We start from the raw sequence: 25,634 nt of genomic DNA on the forward strand, positions 1-25,634 counted from the left end.
TTAATTTCTATACATTGTTATTTAATCCTAATAACCACCGCGCCTGTAGCTCAGTGGATAGAGCGTCTGTTTCCTAAGCAGAAAGTCGTAGGTTCGACCCCTACCTGGCGCGATTTTAAGAATGTATATATTTTTTTAAATTTAATTATTATGCCTTAAAAATCTTAATATTTGCTCATGTTTTAAAACACGGGGATATTGGAAGCATACCTATAAATATGCATTGAACTACACACGGTTACACAGGTTGGAAATCCACAATCAATCGGTGTCACTATATCACCCAAATCCAAATGATGTTTTTTACATCATTTGCTCCCCAATCCCCACATATAACTCAAACAAAATTACACATATTTTATCCCCTCTACAACTACAGGTACAGGGCAATCCAGCACCAAAAAATGGCCCCTAAGATTGGGTACTCTTTGCGTATTCTCTATGCAATAGTAAACAAACCATACATCAGCTATTGGCCACATAGTACTCAGGTTTCGGCAATTTTCAGCCTCAGTGACAAAATGGCCCCTAAGATTGGGTACTCTTTGCGTATTCTCTATGCAATAGTAAACAAACCACACATCAACTATTGGCCACGAGCCTTGGCCACATGGTACTAAGGTTTCGGCAATTTTCAACCTCAGTGACAAAACAAGCACTCCAAAAAAAAAAAATATATATATATATATATATATATGATACAATACCAAATATTACTAAACCTATGATGCCAAAACCGGAACTCGTTTGTTCCCAACAGCCTTGCGAAGCATATAATATCCATTCCTATAATGTTCAATTGAGAAACAAAGTTGCCGTATAACCTCTCGTTTTTCTTCTGCTCCTTCCACTATTGCAACTTTTAGCTTCTCAACCTCATCTTCCAATTCACTAGCTCTTGTTCTTAGCTCCTCCACCTGTTTATGTGCCCCTTCAGCCTTGGCAATCAGTTCTACGTGTTCTAAGTGTAATTGCCGCAACTGCTTATCCATTTGAACGATCCTGTCATCTCTACAACTCAACTCTGTTTCAAGAGTATGGACTTTAGTATTGAGATCGTCTGTTTTGTCTTTCAGCGAATCAAGGCTCTTATTCAGTGTCTCAATCGAGCTATCTTTTTCCTCGATGTTGGCCTTTAAATGGTTGATTTTACTGCTAAGTCTTTCCTCCATTTCAGTTTTTTGGGCCTTGATTTTTCTAATTTCCTCCTCCAACAAACGTCCCCGACATTCCCAATCTCTAAGTTGCTGCTCCAAATGAGTTTTTTTCTCTAGCAACTTTGATATTTCTGCCTTGACCTGTGACTTTTCTGGAAATATCTTCTGCTCGGCATCTGATACTGCTAACTTCAAATCCCTGATCTCATGATCCCTGTCTGATAAACTACTTTTTAACCTTGTCATCCTTTCCTGCAGCTTGGAGACCTCTCTTTTCTCTGCGTTGAGCTTGTTTTTCCACATGGTAACATCCTTTTGAGCCAATTCAAGCTGACCCTGCAGTTGGCGGATTTTCTCAGAGGATTTATTTCTCTCAAGTTCGCATTTCAAATTATTAATTTCATTTTCTGAACCCAGAAGTCTTTCTTTTGTTATTCTAAGCTCCTCTACCAGTGTCTGAATATTGTTATCTGGGTTTACATCTCCATCCAACACATTAAGCCTTTCCTGAAACTCTGATGTCTGATTTTCCTCCAATGCCAGTTCAATCTGGCTCGTCTTGACTTCTTTCTCTGTTGCTGATTCAACCCCAGCTGCAAGAGCATTATTGAATTCTGATGACTTATACCTTTGGAGCTCAATCTTCAATCTAGCAATCTCTTCTTCTGAATCCTGTATTTTTTCATTTGCAACCCTTAGCTCTTGCTCATATCCTGCAATTCTAGAAAAATAATCTTCAGACGTCTCATGTTTCGACCCCCTAGAAGACAATGAACCATCCACATTATCATCCTGTAGCAGGCGAAGCTTCTCTTTCAATTCACGGAGCTCAATTTCCAGTTCAATTATCTTTCTATGTGAAGCATGATCACCGCCATTTACCAAAAGTCCTGAGTAATTGTTGACTGAGGAATCATCAGATTCTGCCTCGGAATCTGTTAATGTAGATGATTCATCTCCTTCTTTCTGGTAATAATCAGAACTGTTGCCACCAGGGCCAAGAAAGAAATCAAAACCAGCTGCTCGGTTGCCAGATTTACGGCGACCTAGCCTTTGATCAGGAGAAGTCCATGTAGAGGGAAGTTCAGAGCCCATATCAGAAATGCCTGAGCCTTGAGATTGGAGATCTGAGGGGATATTCTTCCGCAATTCTCCTGTCACATGATCATACCGCTCAGCCAGAGACCGGTACATGCGGTAGAAATCCTCAACAAGAGAGATTAATTCTGGCCTCTTCTGATAATACATCTCAGCCTTCTTTGCAAATGAATCTCCATCCTCTTCGATCAGCTTCAACATCCGTTTGATGCTCTTGTCCATCTCTGAGATCAAGGATCGCTTCGTCATTTTCTTGTGCGGCATGTTTGCAAAAAATGATTAAAGCATTGCACTTCTTGTGTATATTAAACTGCATAATTTGGAATATCTAATTCTGTCCCAACAGTTGGGCAGTTAGGATTGAAGAGTACCTACACCGCTAGATTATGGTTTGGAGTAGATGAAGAGGCTAATTAATATCCAACCACTATATCAGCTTTACCCATTTTAACATTGCCTCATTTAGAATGTGGAACAAAAATCCTTTGTGCTGATGGGATGATAACTCATATCCTAGGGAAAGGGCAACAAAAAGGAAAACCCTTTTGCTCATAAATTGTACACATAGGGAATGAAAAGGAAAATGGAAAAAGAAACAGCATTATCAGACATAGATTACGAGTTTTATTGATAAGGTAACATAAATATAATTCTCTATGGTATAGTTTTAGACAATATTTTAGACCTACGTACAATGTATAGGAAAAACACCATATAATCCAAGTATATGATAAAATCTTTCCAACAATCTAGATGAGGCAAAGTAAGTTGTAATTTCACGATTAACATGCACTCCGCTTCTTCTGAATTTATGCCCTAAAAGCTAACATGTAAGCTAGCAACAGGATTTCCATAAAACTTTTAATATCTTTAGTAGTACTTGATTGTGATCACTAAATAAGTGCAATTGAATGTAGGCAATTATTTTGCCTATTTCATGAAAAGCATCTACTATATTCCTTGCAATATATTGGCGAGGACGGGAAGGTAGAAGATCGCCATTTAGCAATCTTTTTTCCCTTGTTTCATAATAGAAGAACTTTAAAAAAGTAAAAGGAAAACGGGACTAAGACTGATAGAGATGATAGCTGCTTACCCTCAAGATTCTCAGAAAGCCACTTGGAGTTTTTTGGACTGATGTGGCTATCCCACCACCAGGAATGTGACTTTCTTGATTCTAACCTTTTCATAATCTTATTGGAGTGGACCTGAAATTAAAATTTAAAAAAAAAAAAAAAAAAAAAAAAAACCAATCAGCATTATTCTGGACCAGCGGAAGAAGAACATCTTATCTATATGTCTAGCTAATGAGATTTAGAAGATAATGAAGGGAAGAAGACCGTCATTATTATTATTAACCTTTTTTTTTTTTTTTTCCTAGTAGGACTAGAATATCTAGTAACACCTAACTAACCGATGCTAGGACATGTTTATTTAATTTGTCCATGGGTTTCCAAAGTATATCATGGCTGGATGAAAATCAAGAAAATTGATGTGTAATTCATTTATGTGGTTGGTACGACATATTGGACCACAAAGCACTATAAATCATACAAAGAAAAATAAAAAGAGAGAGAAACTCTCCATAATAGTTCCTTCTAAAACCTAAAAGAAAACTTCAATTTATGGAATGTTTTAATTTCTCTGAAGTACCAAAAAAAATAAAATAAAATAAAATAAAAATTGTAAAGATAGGTATAGTTGTTCTTACCGTAGAAGTTGCCATTTGATACTTTGGTTTGAAACTCAAAAGAGTTTGATACGAAATTTCCTGAGTTGTCCAAAAACATCAACCAATCAGTTTTGCAATTCTGGCAGTAACCTCTATTTATATCTTTCTTTGCTTTTGTTTTTGATTTCTTTTTGTAATACTGTTCGAAATTGCAACTCAATTACAATTATAATATAACCCCATCAATGAAAGGTCATGTAGCAGCATTAATTTCTACATCTGTACAATAACATTATTTCAATATAATATAATATGCGCATTTCATGCCGAATATTAATTATTAAGAAAAAAAAAAAAAAGTTAATCTCTAGGCCCATGATCGTTCTTGGAACTGGGCTGATTCGCTGCTGTAGACCAAGAGACTGTTAAGAGAGTCCAATTACTCACACAAGCACCTATTGCCCTGTGCAACTATCTAGATGGAGCGTGTATATACGCGCTTGCTCGCGGATTTAACAGTGGTGAAAAAAAAAGCATTAAAATCCGCAGGCATTGACCAAATAAGTATACAGACTGTCCAAATGAGACTTACCGCTATACCTACCATTTATATTCGCTGTAACTCAGTACATTATTCTGTTTTGCAACTATTTGACAAAAAAAAAAAAACCACTGTTCAACTGCTGGTTTTTTCCATTCAAGCTCTCGGAATATTTTAGCTATGTTTCTTTAATTCTGCTTCTCTAAATTAAAATTCATTAAAAAATAATAAATCTTCCAAATGCCGACACCAAGATAAACCAAACCAAACAGAAAAAAGAAAAAAAAAATCTCCTAAAAGAATTGCATTCGAAAGAGATAAAAGCTAAAGATAATGGGCATTATATCAATCTGCAAATTCAAAAGGTATTTCATAAATGGCTTTAGATTGAGTATTGAAATTCCTCGATCAATTAAAACAAACAAACAAAAAATTAATCGTACATGTGTAGAAGAAAGCAGCTAGGGAAGAAGAAGAAGGAAGAAGAAGATGATGAAGAAGAAAGAGTTGAAGAAAACTTGAATTAGTAAGAAAGAAAGAAATTTGAATGAATGAAAATAAGAAAAAAAGTAAAAAAAGAAAAAGCTTACAGAGAAGAGAGGAGTGACAGATCCGGCTGAAGAGAAAAGCTGAAGACCCACTTCTAAAGCCCAGCCCCTCCAAACCCAAAGGGGCCGGGACCCCCAATCTAATGAACCCCTCCCTACTTTTTCAAGGAGCGGTGCAGAGCGGTAGAGGAAAAAGAGAGAGATACGCTCCAGAAAGTTCAAAAGGGTTGGAGCTCCCAAAAGAAGACAAACTTTCTTTCCCAACCCACCTCCTTTCCTCGTTCTCTCAAATTACCAAATATAATTCACTAAAGTCAAACACTCTCCCCCAAAAAAATATTATTTTATTTATATATATTTTAATTTATTTATTGCACAAAAATTTTATATTAAAAGAACCTAAAATATCATCTTCATCTCCATCCGGCCCTTTTATCTTTTTCCCAATTAATAATTTTTAGCCTCAGGAAAATGAAAAAAGAATATCAGAACAAATTTCAACTTCCCTTTTTTTTTTTTGTATTTAATATTTTTTTCAAACATTAGTTAATTTACAATACTACCCACGATCTTACATGTTAATTCTTCTGCGATGTTATTCTCAATCTCATCATGACCAAAAAAAGAAGAATACAGAAGGATATGGTTGTCCATAAAAAATAAAATAAAATAAATAATGCTGGTTGCTTTCGTAGAAGAATTCGTGGATACTAGACAATAAAGCCCCGTTTGGCTTGCTTGGCCCCAGTTCATTTCATATAGACTTCTCCCGGTTTAAACGGCGTGAGTAAGAGATTGGTTTTGGACCCACCGGCCACCCTGTCTGGCCCACCACGACGCCTTCAAGAAACATGGGCTGGGCATGCTTTAAATTTTTTGAATCAGTGCCCACGCGGAGCGAGCGCGGCGGTTGCGATGTATGCATGAACAGGTGCACTGTCCAAAAATCTCATTTAGTGATGATGTGGTCGCTCAGTCAACTGACATCTGGCGTCTTCTTTCAAGCACATATTACCGAATAAATAATCAAATAAACAAATAAAATAGAATACGCAGAGGCTTGTCGGGCTTTGCTCCGCTTGCAAGTTATTCCAGCTTTTATATTGGTCAAAGCTATAGGAAATTGAGACATAACCGGAACTACCTCTAATTAAATTAATCCCTAATTTATGCATCAAATCCTCGTGTTCCGATTTGTGTAAGATTTTTTTTTTTTTTCCTTTTATTACTATATTATAAAAAAAGAAGAACTTTTTCAGCATTGTTTTTTCTTCATTTTTTTTTATTTTTTAAGAAACTTCTTTTCCTATAAATAGCGATGTGGTCAAGATTATACTGTAATTGGGAAATAATATTTTTATTTATTTATTAATTCCTTCTTTTCTGGAAGGTTGAAGTTTTACCAATTTCAAAAGGGTGGTTGAATTGACTTGTTCTGTTTCATATTAGTATGTAATTATCAAACTGAATTAGTTTCTCTAGAAAATTAAATCAAATGATTGTATAGCGCTATCAGAGTTGAGTAGTCATTTTATAAAAATTAAATCGATTTTTTTTTTTACTATTATTATTATTATTTGGCAATTTAAACTTTTGATGTAAAGATTTTTTTTCTAATATTAGATATATATATATATATATATATATATATATCATCACTTATGATCATTTACCAAAAAGCACATTCTACTTATTTATTTTAAGAGACTAAGCTTTATTTGTTGGATACCTGAAGATTTCATCCGTATTAATTAAATAAGGTCAATGATGAAAGGCCGACTGTGTAAAATTTTTCTATATATAAATATTATCTATGGAGAATTATATAGAGTTGCTGTAACATGTTGGTTCATTCACATATATATTGGAAGTTGAGGAATAAAATATTGTTTATGACCAGGATTTCTAGTTCGAGTTATGGCTTATCAAATACAGACACTACAACAAATATTATTTTTTATAGTATATTAAAAATACTATAAAAGATATATAATTGCATTTTTAGAAATGTTATGATAGTCATATTATAAAAAATCTAATTTTTTAATAGTATTTTTGAAATACCATACTAAATGCTAGAATTCAAACTATAGTAAAAGAATGGGCTTGCCAGCCATTTGCTAATCAATTCACCAAGAAATTAATATGTTCTAATAAAACCCAATCGTTGCCAGCTAGCCAGCATGGATTTATTCTGAATTCAAAGTGGTTTAAGCTTAACATTGATGGATGTAGAAAGATAATCAGGGATCTCCGATTGATAATGGAGTAGTCTTCAAACAACATTGGAGAGATTAAATTAGACCTTCATTACTGCTAATAAGGTGATTGGTGATGAAATTCGGGCTTTGTTTCTTGGTTTAAGGCATAGTAATTCGGATATAGGAATGAGAAATGCAGATATACCTTTGTGGTTATATCTAAGAATCTGGTTTAGATATCAAAATCATATACTGGCATTGGCATCGTTATAGCTACCAAGAGTCGAAGAGAGTAATTATATGATAAACGGACTCTGACCAATCTAAATTATTTGGATATTGATTTGGGTCTTTTTTCCTTTTTATTTTTTTTATTTTTTATTTTTTTTATTTTTGTGCTATAATTGATTTGGGTTTAGTTTCATATAGTTTCTCAAGCTCCACCCGATATTATTAGCCTTGTAGAGAATGGATATTCTAGCTACGGGTTCCATTTGTCATGAGGTTTTTTTGGCAATTGCCTCTGTATGAAAAAAATTAATAAATTGGAGATATTAACTGCATTATACCCTTCTTAAGTATATAAATTTTTTTGGCACTTTACCCTCTACGTTACAAAACCCCAGGACATTGCCCTGAATTATTGTTTTCATGTCAGTTAAGTCTCATAATTAATGGCTCCGACAATGCTTGCTAGATGATGCAGCTGATATTTCCTTAATCTTTCAAAAAAAAGAAAGTCTGATCGTTCATTTGACATATGAATTCGATAAAATTAAACATGTACAACACATATGGTTAACTACGTTTAAAAACTTTTTTCATTATAGTTTTTTTTTTTTTTTACTAACTAATTTTTTTGTCGACTTTGTTAGGAAAAATTGCATCATTTGACTAAAACTATTGTAAAAATAATCGTTTAAAGGATGATATTTGTAGTTAAAGGTGCAAAGTCTAAAAAAGTAATGTAGTAGAGGAGATAAATTTTAACTACCCAATAAGTTTTATTTATTTACATGAAGTTTACAGAAAGTTTGAAATTTGGCCGTAAATTGGTATTCCGTGGATAAATATGTGGATTTGAGCTATCTATCATTTTCAATTCGCTTTGAAATTTCGAATGATAAACTGGATTTGTTAAAGAAAATTTATACCAAATTTCATTAAAATATTAAGTATTTGATTTTATACGAATTTGCAAAGTAAAAGTTTTGCTGCAGAAATTTTTTGACAGCAGCAAGAATTTCAGTTTTGTGAAGTCCAAAACCTTACCAAATGATTATGGAATGAGCTGAAGTTTTGAGAGATATTCATTTACATGTCTAATTGCATTTTGGAATTTTTTGTCATTTTATGTTTTGTATATTATCCAAATTGATTTTTCACTAAAGTTACCTCTGTTTTAGAAACTAAATTCTAGTTTTATAGCTTTAACTAAAAACTCGAATTGGTCCATTTATTTAACTCTTTTGGTTTTAAACTTTTTATATAGGTGCCTGTATATGTCAACTTTGTTGTTGAAAAGTTTCAAGAAAATTCTTAATTTCTTTCATGTCAAACCAATAAAAAAGTTGTACATATTTGCACAAAAAACTGGTTTTAGTGTTTCGTTTTTTATGTATTGGATTTAAATTAGTTTTTTTTTTTTTTTTTTTTGACTTGAAATTTTTACTACAGATAGATCCACACGTCTACTAAGTATCAGTAAAATGTCAAGTGATTTTAATATCGTTTGTTTGAATAAAAGAATTTACTTCAAAAACAGTCTTTTTTTACATTGGTGCTGAATTTTAACTGATTTATGGCATTTTTGGCTATTGCTTTGAACTATTGCAAGTATATCACATATTGGATTGTGTTTTGTTATAGGAAATACTCATGCAAGTGTCTTTGATTATATTAATGTGTTTGAGAATATATACTTTTGGGAATTAAAAGAATTATAAATGAGTTTTGGTTAATTTTTTTTTTTTTATTATTAGATATGTATATATATATATATATAGATATATATAAACATAAATACATATTATGTGGAAACTAAATGGAAATACAAAGGTCATGGAACTCTTGGGTTGACACCATGATATGGTAATGAAGGAGTGGTCACGGTTCCTAGCCGAGCAACCCCTAAATATGAAGATTGGGTGACAATTCATGGGAGAATAACCCAAAAATACGTGGTTGATACATATAAACTATTTTGATATAAATTGTAGTCAATGTTTAGACAAAAACTGTTTTGTGGGTTGTTTTAAATAAATCATGAAGTTAATGTTAATGCTTGCAGTGAAATTTGCAATTGTTTATATTATGCTTATATTTATGTTTCTTATATATTTTTAGTGGTAAATTATTTATAATTATTATACTTTTAGCAAAGAAAAACCAAATTGTTATCTATAGAGCTTGTAGCTCACACATACTTTTCAAGAGTTGACGACGGATGCAAAAGAAAAAAGTGGCATAGATAGCTTTGGAGCCACTTTTGGAGTTTGTATTTTTAATCTATATTTTTGGAGCTTCATTAGGTATTATTTTGATTATATTTAGTACTTCTTTATGGTTATGTGTTATTAATCTCAAGTTGGTCATTTTTGGTAATTGTTTTGGAGTATTGGAGTTGATTACCTTGTATGTAACTTTATTTTGGGATACTAAACCTTAAACTCTAATTTTATGTTGAGATTTGAAGATGCTATTATTTTAATCTTATGCTTTTAAGAATTATATTATTGGACTAGTACATTACCTTTGATAAATTTTTAATTTTTATTTATTTATTTATTTGGATGTTGTTACCTATTTGTAAACTATGGTTTGGCGGTGGTGGGGCGGGGGGTGAAATTTATAGTACTCCCCGAGTACTGAACACTCAGTACTACTATCCTTCTTTGACTGCCACGTGTATCATCTTTCCACGTCAGAAGCTGCTTCATTCCTCTGCATAACGCCGTTTGCCTCTGTCTCTTTTTTTTTGATGGTTTCTGAAACCTAACACACCACCGAAGAGGAGATAAGGTGAAAATCAAAAAGATTAGACAGAAATTCCAAGTGAAAAGAGCGGCTTGGGACTGTTATCCGGTGGCTTTGGATGTGGATCTGGTAGTAGCTGAGCAGCAAATCGAGGCGGTGGTGGACTCGTATGCTAGGAACGAAGCATTTAATTGCAACGATGGTGAAATTTATTGACCGAGCAGTATCAGATTGAGGAGTATGGGTTTGAGGAAGCTCAGTTGGATATAACGTGAAATCACAAGGAACATGGTTTCATGGGGTTTTATAAACTTTAGGAATTCTTTAGTATTTTGGGTTCACAAGTTAAAACTTACAAGACCGTGCGTTGAAAGTGATTTTAGAAGGAAAAAAAATAAAATTATATAACAAATTATGGGTGTTTGATTTGATTTGATGGTGCTGGTAGTGGAAATTTATTATGGTTTGTTTTTTTTTTTTTTTTTTTTTTTTCTCTTCATTTCTTATGCTTTCATAATTGGGTATTTGAGGATTTAACTTTTAGATTTAATTTACTTGTGCCTTCCCCATTTTTATAATTCCTAAATGTAATCAATTTCTAATTCTGTTTGGTTCAGATTCAAAAGAAATAAAAGAAAAATATTTGGTTGAGGAGGGAGCTGTTTGAAATACATTTATCACTTGCTTTGATGGTCTTTTGCTGGAAAATTGAGGATATATAATTAGGATTAAAAACTTCCCTTGGAAAACCATTCTATAGAAGCCAGGAAAAGGAGCAACAAACCTTGATACGGGAAAACAATGAACCTCGCACATTTTAATCTTTTCCTCTCTTCGGTGGTGGGTGCGTTGGTTGCAGAAACAAAGAACTGAGAGCAAACGGCGTTTCGGAGAGACGGAGACGGAGAGGAGAACGAGGCAGCTTTTTGACGTGGATAAACTGATACACGTGGCAGTCAGAGAACGGCAGTAGTACTGAGTGGCCAGTACTCCGGGAGTATTAGAAAATTTTCCCCTCCCGGGGGGGGGGTGGTTGACATTTGTCTTATCGCTTCTTTTGATGGAAATCACGTATTCCAACAATTAGTTAGGCATTTAAGTTGAAAAAAAAAAAGATTGAACAGCTAATTAACACCTAGGAAAACGAAGAAACAATCTTGGCATGGGACCATTTCACTTGGCAAAATTATCTATTAAAGAAGTAAGTTTGACAGACAAGTAGTTGGACGGAGGAAATTACTAATGAAAAAGTTGTGAAACCATCACTCGGATGGGAAGGATAATTAAGCTAGCTCCACTTGAAGTTTAAAGCTCCGTGAAAATTTAGTAAAAATGGCTGAAACTCAACGAAAGAAGCACTTTGTTCTAGTCCACGGAGCAAGCCATGGAGCCTGGTGTTGGTACAAGATTCGGAGTCTCATGGAAACCGGTGGTTACAAAGTCACATGCTTGGACCTCAAAGGTGCCGGAATCAATCAATCCGATCCCGATACCATTCTCACTTTGGAAGATTATAGTTACCCTCTCATCAAATTCATGTCCAACTTGCCAGACAACGAAAAGGTCTCCTCATAATTATTACCTACTTACAAAGAGCTATTTTTACATATACGCTTTGATGAAAATTTATTACTATACGTTTATAATCTAGCGATTGAGTACCATATGTTATGGATGAGAATTGGAAAATTTATTATTTGCAGGTAATAATGGTGGGACACAGTGCAGGGGGTGCAAGCCTTACAGATTCAATCTACAGATTTGGTAAGAAAATAGAAATGGTCATCTATGTTGCTGCAACCATGTTGAAACACGGCTTCTCTACGGATCAAGATGTCAAAGACGTACGTAATATATTAATTAGTTTCTCAACGTTCTTCTTAATTGTTTTACATTTCTCATATATATATTGATTATTTATACCTGGATGTGTGATTGTGCAAAAGTACTGCAAATATGTGTCCAATGGTTAATACTAATTAAGATCTTATTTTGTATTGATTTTGAAAAGTTTTTAACGTTTAAAAATTACTTTGCATAGCTTTTGAAATACCTTTAAAGCTCAAAAGTTACTTTTAAAAGTGTTTGAACAATTTTTCAAAAATGTTTAAGGCTTTCAAAAAAATTTCTACCAAAAATCAATAAAGATTATAATTTCTTCAATAAGCTCTGCTAGGGAAGCAAGAGCTTTGGAGAAGGAGAAACAAAAACTATCCCAAACTGACCTAGAAGTCTCAGCTTACTCAAAGTTTTTAGTTTCTTTTCTTTAGTCTCCATTTTGGACCACCTCTAGCTTAATAAAACTTTTCTTTGTATTTTTTAGCTTCTTGTCCTAATTTAAAAACCATAACATGAAGTTAGAAGAACACAAAAGTTGAAAACCGGGGAAGAGTTCCTGTCACTTTCCTTGACGATTGCAGAGCTCAAATTAAACTTTTGCTGCCATCAGATCAGTTTCATTTTGACTGCATTACCTTGAAAAATGGGTTTTTGCTGGCATTGCAGATACCAATTCCTAGTTTATTTTGGCTTCTCAGATCATATATATACTTATATATATTATTTATTTTGGCTTCAAGAAGATGAAGTCAAGCATAACACACTAAATACAAATATCGATGTGATTTCCAATATCGTAATTTGCTCCAGAGAATCAGAACTCTAGCCATGAACGTATTTACATTAGGCCCTGCGGCCCTCAATTGATTATTCCTTTAATATTTTAACAGGTTAGTTTTGCTTAATTAAATAATTATCGCTAAAATTTAGGCATGTGCCCCCTAAATTTATGATTTGTTACCTAGTATTTACTCATTTCCTTGTTAAATGTAATATTTCCTTTTTAGCTTAATGAATGTCTAATTCAAACACCAAATACTATATAATTAAAAATATTGAAAAATACTTGTTTTACATGTAAGCCTACAAATTTGTTTATTTGAAGGGGGAAAAAAAAAATCTAAGATTATCTTTTGTTATTGATACTATTTTTATTTATTTATTAAAAAATCAATTTATTTTTAGTTTTCAAGTTTAACATATGTAAAATCTTCATTTAAAAAAAAAATTTGTCTTTTCAAATGTTAATAACTAAACTATTTCATTATTTTTATATTATTACGTTATAATAGTTGAATATAAAATATAAATTACAAGCTATGCACTTCACTTCATGAGTACTCAAATTTTTTGTTTTGTTGTGAATTATTATAATTTGATTTTCTTTTTCTTTTCTTTTTTTTTTAAAAGAAATGTTTACAATGGTGCCGCTCTGAGCAGATTTTCTAGATGACTCGGTTAATTATTCTAATGATGTACACATATGATCTTTTTTTTATTTTTTAATCAACTTATTAGGGAATAAATTTGATTATTTCATTTTCTCCATCGAAGTCAGCTTAATAAGCTTAAGCTGACTAAGTAAATATATAAATTATTCTAATGATGGACACAAATGATCTTCTTTTATTTTTGAATCAACTTAATAGGGAATAAATTTGATCATTTCATTTTCTCCATCGAAGTCAGCTTAATAAGCTTAAGCTGACTAAGTAAATATATAAATCCTCAATGTAGAGTGACAAATTAGGTTGTGCATGTTCTACAAATCTAAATGGCAGCACAGAATTATTATATATGAGAGTACACCCTGTTTTCCCATTCCAATTATACAATATTTAATATTTTTAAAAAACTTATCCTGGTAAAATAGTAATTCTTGATTTTTTATTTTATTTTTTTCCAATTTGATAGTTAAAGTACATAAAGAATTCTATTAGTTAATTAGTTAAGAGAGGGATTGGCTTCGTATCCCATGCATGCACGGACCCACATGCATATATAAATACTTGATTAATTATAATAAAGATAGGCCGTGATCTTAATTAATAACAGATCAACATTAATTAACTTGTTGTGTAAACTATGTTCGGTCTTAGTTAATTAGGTATCTGACAGATCTATTCAGGTAGCTATTATGCATTTTCATTTGCTAGTATTTGATTTAAGAAAACGAATTTGTTTATTGTTTTATGCTGTTGAACTTGGGCTTAGAATGAATTTTATTTTATTTTGCCTGCGATTCAGTAAAAGTTGCTGCATTTCTTTAAAAAAAAAAAAAATATGAAAATGTTAGTAGTAGTACTACTATCTTTGAAAATGAAAAATATTCTGATATGAAAAATATGTATTTTTTAAATTATCTTCTACAATACGGAACAGGGTAGACCTGATTTGTCTGAATATGGAGATGTAAACAAATTTAGATATGGGATGGGACCTGATCAGCCTCCAACCAGCGTCATATTGAAGGATGAATTTCAACGCCAAATTTTATATCATATGAGTCCTCTTGAGGTTAGCAATATAATTAATATTGTTAATTTATTTTCTTTTAAAACCCCTTTAATCAAGCTTGAGAAATTTGTACTTTTTTCCTTCGTTTTTTTTTCTTCAATTTGTGCCCTTGTGATATAAAGGATCTCAAATACCCTACAATTCTAACCTATGGATATCCGCAAAGGTTCAATTAACCATATATATCAGCCTGCCATGTTAATCGTAACATAGGGGACAAAAAAAAAAAAAAAAAAAACTAATCAAACTTTAAAAAAGTTCAATAACCATTAATAGCATCATAATAATATTTTAAGTAAATAGTTTATGTGTCAATTCAGGACTCCATATTAGCTTCAACGCTGCTAAGGCCAGGACCCATAAGGCCATTAAGCGGTCGAATCGATGGAGGAGATTTGGATGCCGAAGGTGTACCAAGAGTCTACATCAGGACAATGCATGACAGAGTTTTGAAGGCAGAGCAACAAGAAGCTATGGTAAAGAAGTGGCCACCATCCCAGGTGTTTGTTTTGAACAGCGATCATAGTCCATTTTTCTCGACTCCTTTTGACCTCTTTAGCTTATTAGTTAAGGCAGCAGAGTCCATCAAAGTCTGATTAAGATTTGGCGTACTTACCGGTATATATCATATATATATATATATATATAAAGAAAAATTAGAATATCTTGATTTTATAAAATAAGAATACTTATTTCTATATATTCTAACTTTATTAAAATCAATATATTCTAATTTGAAAATAACTATATATATATATATATATATATATATATATATATATATGTATATATATTTTATTTTGCTTAGTCCAATATGATAATAAAGATCGCTTCCATATTCAGAAGATGTGATGTAGCTATGATTTTTCTCTTGTATTGTTCAATTTATTAAGCTTGCCATGTTTAAAACTTGTTTTGGACCAAAAATGAGCTTCACCAGCTGTTCAACAAGTCTATTGGTTTGGAGAGATGCAGATAATAATGAACTTTTTAGGAAAATAGGGACAATTTTTATGTCGGTATGAAACGATTACATTTATCTTTAATGGGTTTGGTGGGATGGGGACAAATGGACAAACTATACATTGAATCGAGAGAGTATGTGGTATTTATATTTTTAGTCTATTATTTCCCTCCGTTGCACACGTACTAGCCAGAGCCAATAATTAGGACAAATAATGTTAATGACTTTTGGAAGGGGAAAGTTAAATTTTAGGGTGAGAGAAAAGAATGATGAATAGTGTATAACATATATCCTCTAGAAGATTACGTTATAGTCATACACAGCCCCCTCAGTACCTTATTTTAATTGAAAAATTGATTAAGCTGCTGATCCCACAAATGAGACATTTTCTTGTTCCTCTTACAATCAATCTCCGACATAATATTCCAAAATTAGCACTCTCAGTTTTTCCGCTAAAATTACAAGGTCTTTATATTTTATCCGTGGTTTTATATATCCAATGCTAGTACGTACATATATTCTCAGCATTTACTGAAAGTAATTTGATTTTAGTGTTGTTCCTGTTAACTCTTAGTCCATGCATTTGATTAAGATCATAAAATCTTAAAATAACTTGATTAAGCTAGCCCAACTCGTTTATGAAAAGTTAAAGTTTAATTTGGCTTAACTCGTTACAACATAATAATTTAAAATTTTGAATATTTGTTTTTTTAAAATGACTTTTTTAATTTAGTTATTAATAAATTTCATTTATTCTATTAATTTTATTAAAAGATTAATTTATTTTTAAAAAAATATAAATTTAAAATATTAAAAATATTGGTTATGGATTATAAATCTTCAATGTGATTAAATTCATAGTATAAGTTTTATAATATGGATAAATAGAAATAACAAATTTGAGCTATTAAAATTGTTTTTATTGGATAAAAATTCCAACTTTATTTTTTTTCTTTCTAATTTTAGGTTCAAAAATATTTAATTATGATTGTGAGCATTTTAATTTAAATAAAAAAGGAATAGAAAAAATTTTTGAAATAAAAAATCATAAATATAAAATGAAAAAATAACAAATGTATTTTTCAATTTTTTTTTTAAAAAATAATTTTTTTTTGAAAAATAATTATGACATCAGCATTTGGTGTTGGAAATTAGACAAATTTATAACGATTTTTAAGCATTTTAAAAGGTTAATTTACACAAATCAAAAATTTAATATTAAAAATCGAGAAACTTCAAGATAACAAAATGCTATTTACTCTATTGTTTATAATCATCAAATATGAGTTACGGATCATCATAGACAAAGTTTAGACTTTAGTAAAGCAATGGGCTTGCTGGCTATTTGCTAATCAATTGGTCCCATTGTTTCTTAGCTAGCTAGCATGGATTTATACCTAATTCAAATTGGTTTAAGCTTAAAATTGATGGATGTAGAAAGGTAATCAGGGGTCTCCGACTGATGGTGGAGTAGTTTTCAACAACATTGAAGAGATTAATTCATTCAAAACTTCAATACTGCCGATAAGGTGATTGGTGATGAAATTCGGGTTTTGTTTCCTGGTTTCAGGCATACTTACGATATAGGAATGAGACATGCATACAGATACCTTTGTGGTTATATCTAAGAATCTGGTTTAGATATCAAAATCATATACTGGCATTGGCATCGTTATACCTGCCTACAGAGAGTTGAAGACAGCAATTGTGTGATAAAAGGACTGCTGACCAATCTAAATTATTTGGACAAAGATTTGGCTGTTTTTTTGGTTATAATTGATTTGGGGTTTACTTTGATATAGTTTTTGAAAATTAACCCCTATCATTAGCCTTTTAGACAATGGATTCTAGCTGCGGGTCCAAAGGGAGTCATTCCATTGTTTGTGGGCTTTTTGGCGATTACCACTACATGAAAACCATTAAGTTGGGGATAACTGCATTTCAATTTTTTTTTTTTTTTTTTTTTTTTTGCCACATGCATTTTGCCCATTTTAAATTTTAATTTATTACAATTTTTTTGCGCTTTGCCCTCACACTATAAAACCTCATTACATTGTCGTAAACTATTATTTTCATGTCAGTTAAATCTTATCATTAATTTTGCATATGAATTTGATGAAATTAAACCTATACAACCCATATAACTTTGTTTAAAATTTTTTATTTTATTTTTTTATTAATTAATTTTGCCAAATTTATTAGATCATCATATGACTAAACTAACATGAAAATAATTGTTAAAAGGATGTTGCGAGGGGTTTTGTAGTTTAAGGTGCAAAGATTGAGAAGGTTAAATTTAATTACCCAAAATTAATGTTTTATATATTTACATAATAGAGCCAAAACTTTAGACCCAACTAATTAACAATAATCAAGTTACAAAATTAACTATCCAGTGAAAGAAGAAGAAGAAAAAAAAAAAATATATATATATATATATATATATACATATATATGATTAGACGAAACTAGCTGTATAAAGATTAAAAATTTTCCTAAACTTTGGTTTAGATTTTTATAAGATATGTACCTTTTTTTTTTTTTTTTTTAATCTTTCTTCTTTCTTTTGAATTGCAGGAGTTAAATAAACATCTTATATGGAAACCTAGTGGATGTTATGATTTAAGAATGGTGAATGAGAACATTTTTCTCTCTAGCTATTTGCTGGAAGGGATGAGTTGTTCGTTTTTCCTAATTATTATTATTTTTAATCGTATGCATATATGTGTTATTACCAAAATCTATCTACTAATATATATTTTATAATTTTTTTTTCATCCTTTAAAATATATGTAAATGGATCAAAATTTTTGATCTTTTCTTCAACACTTAGAAATATATATTCCATTCTTAATTTGAATTTAATTATCTTCTTAATGTTTTTATTATATCATCTATTATATTGACAATGAGGCAATTGAGATTGAAAAATAATAAACACGGTCAGGATAGAAAAAGTAAGCATATATGATAGAAAAAATAAGCATATATGATCCTAATTCTTTTATTCTTTTTTTATTTCCCCATTCTTGTTGACCATTAATACTATCACATATTATTTAAAAACATAATAAAAAAATTTTAAAATATAATTTTTAAGATGACATAAAAATTCTATTATTGATTGAATAGGAACCGAATGGGTATAGAAAAATGAGAATAAAAAATTTCCATCCTATAAATTTTTTTCATTGAAATTTATGCATTTATTAATATTTTTAACAAATGTAACATCATATTAATATTAATAATAGATAGGAATGAAAGATAGAAACATTGTATAGGCATCGTGTGCATAAATTCTATCTTATCACTTCTTTTCTTGTTGGAGATTACAATCTTTTCGGTTAGATGGTGAGGCGGTGCAGGTCATAATTTCTCCATATACAGTTTTTAGTACATCATCTAGCTACTTTTGCTCGCAGATAATGCTGTGCTATGATTGGCTTCCATATCCTTTACTTTGCAGACGTAGATAAGGCGAGGTCGTACTGGTTCTGGGGCCACAACATTAATCACCAGGGACAGCTTTTCTGACAGGAGTTTAATACATTGATTCCTCAGCAGGTAAGCTTGTTCTTCTGCGAGATTTCCATGTGTTCCAATAATTAATTATGCATTAAACTGCAAAACGATCGAACAACTAATTAAATACCTAAAAAAGCGAACAAACAATCTTGGCTGGCATGGGACAGTTTCACATGGCAAAATTTTCCTTTAAACAGGCAGTGCTAGAAGTTGACAGACAAGTACTTGGACGGAGGAAATTATTGAAAAAGTAGCGAACCCATCACTGGGATAGGAAGGATAATTAAGCCAAGCTCCACTTGAAGTTTAAAGCTCACTGAAGAAAATTGGGTAAAAATAAATGGCTGAAACTCAACGACAGAAGCACTTTGTTCTAGTCCATGGAGCAAGCCATGGAGCCTGGTGTTGGTACAAGATTCGGAGTATGTTGGAAACCAGTAGTTACAAGGTCACATGCTTAGACCTCAAAGGTGCCGGAATCAATCAATCCGATCCCGATACCGTTCTCACTTTGGAAGAGTATAGTCACCCTCTCATCAACTTCATGTCCAACTTGCCAGACAAGGAAAAGGTCTCCTCATAATTATTACCTACTTACAAAGAGCAATTTTTACATATACGCTTTTGATGAAAATTTATTAATATACGTTTATAATCTAGCGATTGAGTACCATATATTATGGATGAGAATTGGAAAATTTATTATTTGCACGTAATAATGGTGGGACACAGTGCAGGAGGTATCAACCTTACAGATGCCATATACAGATTTGGCAAGAAAATAGAAATGGCCATCTTTGTTGCAGCACCTATGTTGAAACATGGCTTCGCTACCGATCAAGATATCAAAGACGTACGTATTAATTCACAGACTTTTTCTTCATTATTGTTTGCATTTTTTTTATTTTTTTTTTAAATTTCTTCTTCCAAATTTTTATTTTAATGTGTGGTTGAGGAAATGTGCGTCCACTTGCCCAGTGACTAGCTAGTACTAAAAGTCTTCCTTTTCAAATCAAAAACGCAAACTTGCCGATGCTGTACTCTATAGGTTGATAACTTTGTGTGTATTTTTAGCACTCTTTTTTTTTTAAATAATAATAACAAAAAATATTAAAAGGCATAACAGAAGTTAGAAGACCACAAAAGTTAAAAACCAGAGAAGATGTTGGTCACTTTTCTTGTCAATTGGATGGTTCAAATGGAACTTTATGCTGATTCTGTCATGATCAGATATGTTTCATATTTGACTGCTTGACCTTGAAAAATGGATTCTCTCTCGCTGTCATTTCAGATGCCAATTCCTAGTTTATTTTGGCATCTCATCATATAATCTTATATATTTTGGCTTCAAAACATGAATATCAAATTAAATACAAATATCGATGATTTCCAACATTGTTATTTATTTCAGAGAAGCAAAACTCTAGCGCATGTATGCTAATTAATTAACCAAGTTATTATAATGATGCTCTCTTATGGTCTTCTTCTACCTGTGAATCAACTTATTATGTAATTGACTACTTTATTTTCTCGATCGAAATCAGCTCCGTAAAGATTTAAGTTAGCTAACTAAGCATACAAATCTTTAGTGTAGAGTGACAAATTAGGTTATGCATGTTCTACAAATCTAATTGACAGTACATAAAATTGTTATATGTAGGAGTACACCCTGTTTTCACAACTTGGCAAGGTAAATTGGTAAAAAGGAATTCAAAATTTTTACTTTTTTTAAATATGACATATATATATATATATATATATATGGAAATTCTATGGTGAGGACGGTCCGTATGAGGACCGTAGTATTAGTGACGGTTTTTCATAGTATTAACGACGATTTTTTAGAAAATCGTCACCAATACTACGAAGAACCGTCACAAATACTGTGGTCCGCATGAGAACTATCCGCACCATAGATGGACTGTATATATATATATATATATATATATATGTATATATATCATATAGAATGCTATATATATGGATTAAGATCTGATGAAGCTCCAACCAGCGTCATATTGAAGGAGAAATTTCAGCGCCAAATTTTATATCATATGAGCCCTCTTGAGGTCAGCAATATAATTAATATTCTTAAATTTATTAAGCCAAATCTTATATCACATGAGCCCCGTCAGCAATACGATTAATATTCTTAAATTTATTTTCTTTTAAAACTTGTAATTAATGAAGCCTGAGAAATTTTTTCGTTTTTCCTTGTACGATACAAAAGGATCACATAACTTACACTACTAAGGCCCTTTAATTCCATGCAAAGGTTCAATTAACCAATGTTAATAGTCACATAGGAAAAAAAATAAAAAATTAAAATTAAAATTAATCAAAACTTTAAAACAGTTCAATTAACCACTGGTAGTTTCTGTGCGAATTCAGGACTCCATATTAGCTTCAATGCTGCTTAGACCAGGACCCATAAGGGCATTAAGCGGTCGAATTGATGGAAAAGACGAAGATGCAGAAAGTGTACCGAGAGTCTACATCAAGACAATGCATGACAGACTTCTGAAGCCAGAGAAACAAGAAGCTATGATAAAGAAATGGCCACCATCCCAAGTGTTTGTTTTAAACAGCGAACATAGCCCATTTTTCTTAACCCCTTTTGACCTCTTTAGCTTCTTAGTTAAAGCAGCAGACTCCATCAAAGCCCGATTATAAGAGTAGGGGTATTCACCAGTATATCATTTTTTATTTTCATGCTTAGCCCAAGCTATGATTTTCCTCTTGTTTTGCTGAATTTGATAAGCTTGCCATGCTTAACACTTGTTTTGCACGAAAAATGAGCTTTACCAGCTGTACAACAAATCTATTGGCTGGAGATGTGCAGATAATAATGAACTTTCCAGGAAAACAGGGACAATTTCTATGTTAGTGTAATATAATTTCATTTGTCTTTTGGGATGGGGACAAATAAACAACCATATTTATAATAAAATGCCAAAGCAATGAGCTAGCTAGTTTATTTTCCAAAACTGAATCGAGATAGTATTTATTATTTATTTTTAACCCATTATTTCCCTCAGTTATTATATCCCTACTAGAGCTAACATAATTACGACCAATAATACTAATGGTTTACTGTACGAAGAAGTTAAAATGATGAATATATAATAATTTATAACATAATATTCCTAGAAGATTACGCGCCATGCACAGCCCCCTTGGCACCTTATTTTAATGGACAAATGGATTATATTAATTAAGCTGCTGATCCCACAAATGAAACATTTTCTTCTTTCTTCTTCTTATAATCAATATCCAACATAATATTCCAAAAATACTACTCTCAATTTGCCCGCTAAAATACATTGTCCTTGTTATCCTTGGTTTCATATCCTTGGTTTTATATATCCAATGCTGATACATACATATATTCTCAGCATATACTGAAAATAACTTGATTTTAGTGTTGTTTTTGTTAACTCCTAGTCCATGCCTTTGATTCTTTTTTCTCTTCCAATAAATTAGCTCGTCATTAAGCCTATAAAACGCTTAAACCCAGAAATTCTCCTAATTAATCTAAGCAAACAAAGTCTCTGAAGCGGTTTCTTCAAGATGGTTGGTGGCAGAACGTTTTGGTTTGCTTGGTTCTCTTGGGCAATTCTTCTTCTACTTCACTCTGCCAAAGTAGAAGCTGAAAGTATAATATTTAATCACTGTTTGTTTCAAAATCTTTAATACAATATAAGTATGTATAAGGTAAAGAAAACTGATTGTGATTACTGATCTGTATTGGTTCCCAGACAAAACAGACCCCACAGACAATGTGAATCTAGGCCCAACTCAGATGTGGAGAAGTACCTACTACTGCTTCAAAAAGGTAATTATAACATTTATGAACACTGAAAAAATTTGTAACATATATATATATATATGGTTAAATTAAGTTAAAATTATTGGTGGAATTAATTGTTTGAATAATAATGTAGCCACTCCAAAAGTGCACAACAGAGAATCAATTACTGACAATCCATGGAATTCTGGATGTCTCTAAAGATGAAGTAGCTGCTTACTGCGAAGAAGGAGGCTGCGCAGATCAAACCAGGAAGATGCTCAAGTGTTTGCATATGGTGAATAGACACCTCTGGTTCACTAACAACATCACCGTCCGACACATCAATGATACCATTAATCGTGGCTGCGAAACAAGAGAAGGTCATATTATTGTCTTATATATAATTTTTCTCAAATGAAGGAATCCTCGATGAATTTCCGTCCGAGACAATATGTATTCTCTTCAAGATATGTGTATAAATAAAATATATGCATATTCTGAATAGGATAGGTGTTGTCTCGACCAAAAATCGTTTAGAATTTCCAAACTAGAAAATTGCTAGTCTTATATGTATAAATATAGTTCAGTTCAGACTAAGATATCCTCAACTTTAATTTACTAAAACTGTTAGATTATATATTACATCAAATACATATAATCCAATTGTTCTAAATTTAGCCATTTATTCTCAACTTTTTAAATTGAGAATATCCTAACATGAATGCAATTCTATATATATCTAAGTCCCGCTCAGATGAGATACTCTTTTGAATCCCGATAAAATAAAGAACCTAGTTTGATTTTTTATTGTTATTATTATTATTTTCCTTATAATGTATTTTTTTGGTGTTCAGTTTTCTGCTATTATGACAGTGTTTTGATTAACTCGATTGATGTTGGAAATGCAGCATTTACCACCAAGGGCGAACATGTAAGAGGCAGTGCGACAAAAGTTGGCCGGGAGATGTACATGTCGTTTATAACATCTTTAACAACACTGGCATTAATAGCCATGTTTAACAAGTGAGAGAAAACGTTCTCTTAATAAGAAAATTGGAGATATCTAAGGAAAAAAAAAAAAAAATGTGTTCCACTTAAGGATGATACAAGACAACAATAAATGGAGGATTTCTCCAGAAATAATCTTTGCTCCCAGGGGGGACTTTTATCAGTTTGTCTTTGTTTCTTGTATATTTTAAATATATGTTGTGTAAGATTGTTGCCTAGCAGTTATACCTAATAATTTAATTTGTTTTCCCGAGGAAAAATATACTTCATTTTCTCTGCTATTTTGTATAATTCAATGTTGCAAAAAAACTTGTATAAGACAGGTTCACCAAAAAAGGTACATCTGTGTGCCCAATGTGTACAATCGTTTTCAAATGACGTAAATTTCTTTCTACTTTAATTTTATTTTATTTCTTTTCTAAGAAATCACGTTACTTTAACCAAGATTTAAAAAATCAAAAATATCTTTGATATTTTTTTGATATATCCATTTTTTGGTGGGATGGAAACGAAGCTTAAGTTCTAAATGAAAATAAATAAAATTGTCATAATATCAGTTGAAATTTTTGAAATTTCTTTATAATTTTTATAGAAATTTCAATCATAATATCCACATCAAATTCTTAACAATTTAGTTAAAAAAATCTATAATTTCTACAGAAATTTTTGAAATTTCCATGAAATTTCCACCGAAATGTCGAAAATAACCATGAGATTATTTAAATTTTTTTGAATTTTTTGAAAAAAATTCATAAGTATTATTGATATTTAATAAAAAAATTATCAAATTAATTTCATTGATAGTTTTTTTTTTTTTACCTTTTAATTGCCTTTTAAATATTTAGTAATATAAGAAAAATAGAATGAATTGAATTGAATAACATTAATAAATTTTATCAATGTGTATTATATTTTTTAACTTCGCAAATCTTATTGTCGGAAATATCTTTTTTACAAATATGAATAAATAGATGATGAAACATATACATGTGAAATAATAATGTTTATTTGAAAAATAAAAAATATTCTTGACAATTCATAAGTTTTTTTTGTTTTTTTTATATTTTTGAAAAAGATAATCTAGCAGTGGTGATTAATTTTAGAGGCTTATGAGAGCCGATTAAAATTACTAGTGCTTTAGTTTTATCTGGTGGTACATATTCACAATTTGAGATTCTTAGTAGTCACTCTAACTCAAGTGGTGATAAATATAACTTCAATAAATTATTTGAATTAAAAGTTAGAAAATGTGATGACCAAAGGAAATTACCAAGTCGAAAAGTTGGATTAAGCGCATTTACTGGTGAACATGTATTACACACATGTAACACAAGATGAAGATTATGGGAGTAAAGATGCAGGTCAAGAAATCGATGCTCTTGGAAAAGACTATATACATTAAGATAAATCTATAATAGAGATGTCAAATCAAGAAGATAATACAATTTCTATGAATTTTGAATCAATGAGAGTTAGAAGTCATTTTCACAACACTTATTCAATGGGTATTTATGGAATATCATCAAATAGCAATTTATGGATACCATCTCAAACTCAACGATTAGAAAATAGTAGTTATGCAAATAGTCAACCAATAATACAATATCTATATAATTGACATATTAATAATTATATGCAACATTATCAGAGAGATATATTTTTTCATAACTCCTCACATTTCACATCTCAAAATCAAAATAAGAAAAACACTGATGATTTTCAACCATCCAAAAGTTTTATATGGTACTAAGATGATATTTACAAAATACAATGTAATTATAATTATATTTTTATA

At 31.3% G+C, this 25,634-nt stretch overlaps 3 protein-coding genes and 1 non-coding gene across 7 annotated transcripts; 3 read left to right on the plus strand and 1 right to left on the minus strand.

Moving 5' to 3' along the window:
* The first annotated feature begins 39 nt into the window (after positions 1-39).
* Positions 40-112, plus strand: TRNAR-CCU (transfer RNA arginine (anticodon CCU)). The gene has a single exon. It is a non-coding gene; the product is annotated as a tRNA-Arg (tRNA).
* Positions 113-514: 402 nt separating this feature from the next.
* Positions 515-5,306, minus strand: LOC107411596 (protein NETWORKED 4A). The gene is made up of 4 exons (XM_016019205.4): positions 5,059-5,306; positions 3,967-4,026; positions 3,352-3,463; positions 515-2,479 (listed from the first exon to the last, which is right to left on the minus strand). The coding sequence occupies exons 2-4, from the start codon at positions 3,979-3,981 to the stop codon at positions 723-725; spliced, it is 1,884 nt and encodes a 627-aa protein (XP_015874691.3). The 5' UTR covers positions 3,982-4,026; positions 5,059-5,306; the 3' UTR covers positions 515-722.
* Positions 5,307-10,195: 4,889 nt separating this feature from the next.
* Positions 10,196-15,245, plus strand: LOC107411569 (methylesterase 17). The gene is made up of 5 exons (XM_016019177.4): positions 10,196-10,656; positions 10,811-11,756; positions 11,897-12,037; positions 14,415-14,549; positions 14,870-15,245. Exons 2-5 carry the CDS (start codon positions 11,526-11,528, stop codon positions 15,143-15,145), a joined length of 783 nt encoding a protein of 260 aa, XP_015874663.3. The 5' UTR covers positions 10,196-10,656; positions 10,811-11,525; the 3' UTR covers positions 15,146-15,245.
* Positions 15,246-18,839: 3,594 nt separating this feature from the next.
* Positions 18,840-24,108, plus strand: LOC107411575 (uncharacterized). 4 transcript variants are annotated; one of them, XM_016019183.4, is made up of 6 exons: positions 18,840-19,080; positions 19,239-19,612; positions 19,774-19,894; positions 22,800-22,876; positions 22,986-23,211; positions 23,740-24,108. In XM_016019183.4, exons 2-6 carry the CDS (start codon positions 19,382-19,384, stop codon positions 23,856-23,858), a joined length of 774 nt encoding a protein of 257 aa, XP_015874669.3. In that variant the 5' UTR covers positions 18,840-19,080; positions 19,239-19,381; the 3' UTR covers positions 23,859-24,108. The 4 variants fall into 4 exon arrangements, 2 of the variants coding, with proteins under 2 accessions (XP_015874669.3, XP_015874668.3); XM_016019182.4 differs by lacking the exon at positions 18,840-19,080 and having other exon boundaries at positions 19,183-19,612; XR_007239070.2 differs by lacking the exons at positions 18,840-19,080; positions 22,800-22,876; positions 22,986-23,211; positions 23,740-24,108 and adding exons at positions 20,702-21,110; positions 21,433-22,028 and having other exon boundaries at positions 19,472-19,612; positions 19,779-19,894.
* The last annotated feature ends 1,526 nt before the right edge of the window (positions 24,109-25,634 follow it).

This window comes from Ziziphus jujuba, chromosome 10 (genome assembly GCF_031755915.1).
Source record: "Ziziphus jujuba cultivar Dongzao chromosome 10, ASM3175591v1".
Taxonomy (NCBI): Eukaryota; Viridiplantae; Streptophyta; class Magnoliopsida; order Rosales; family Rhamnaceae; genus Ziziphus; species Ziziphus jujuba.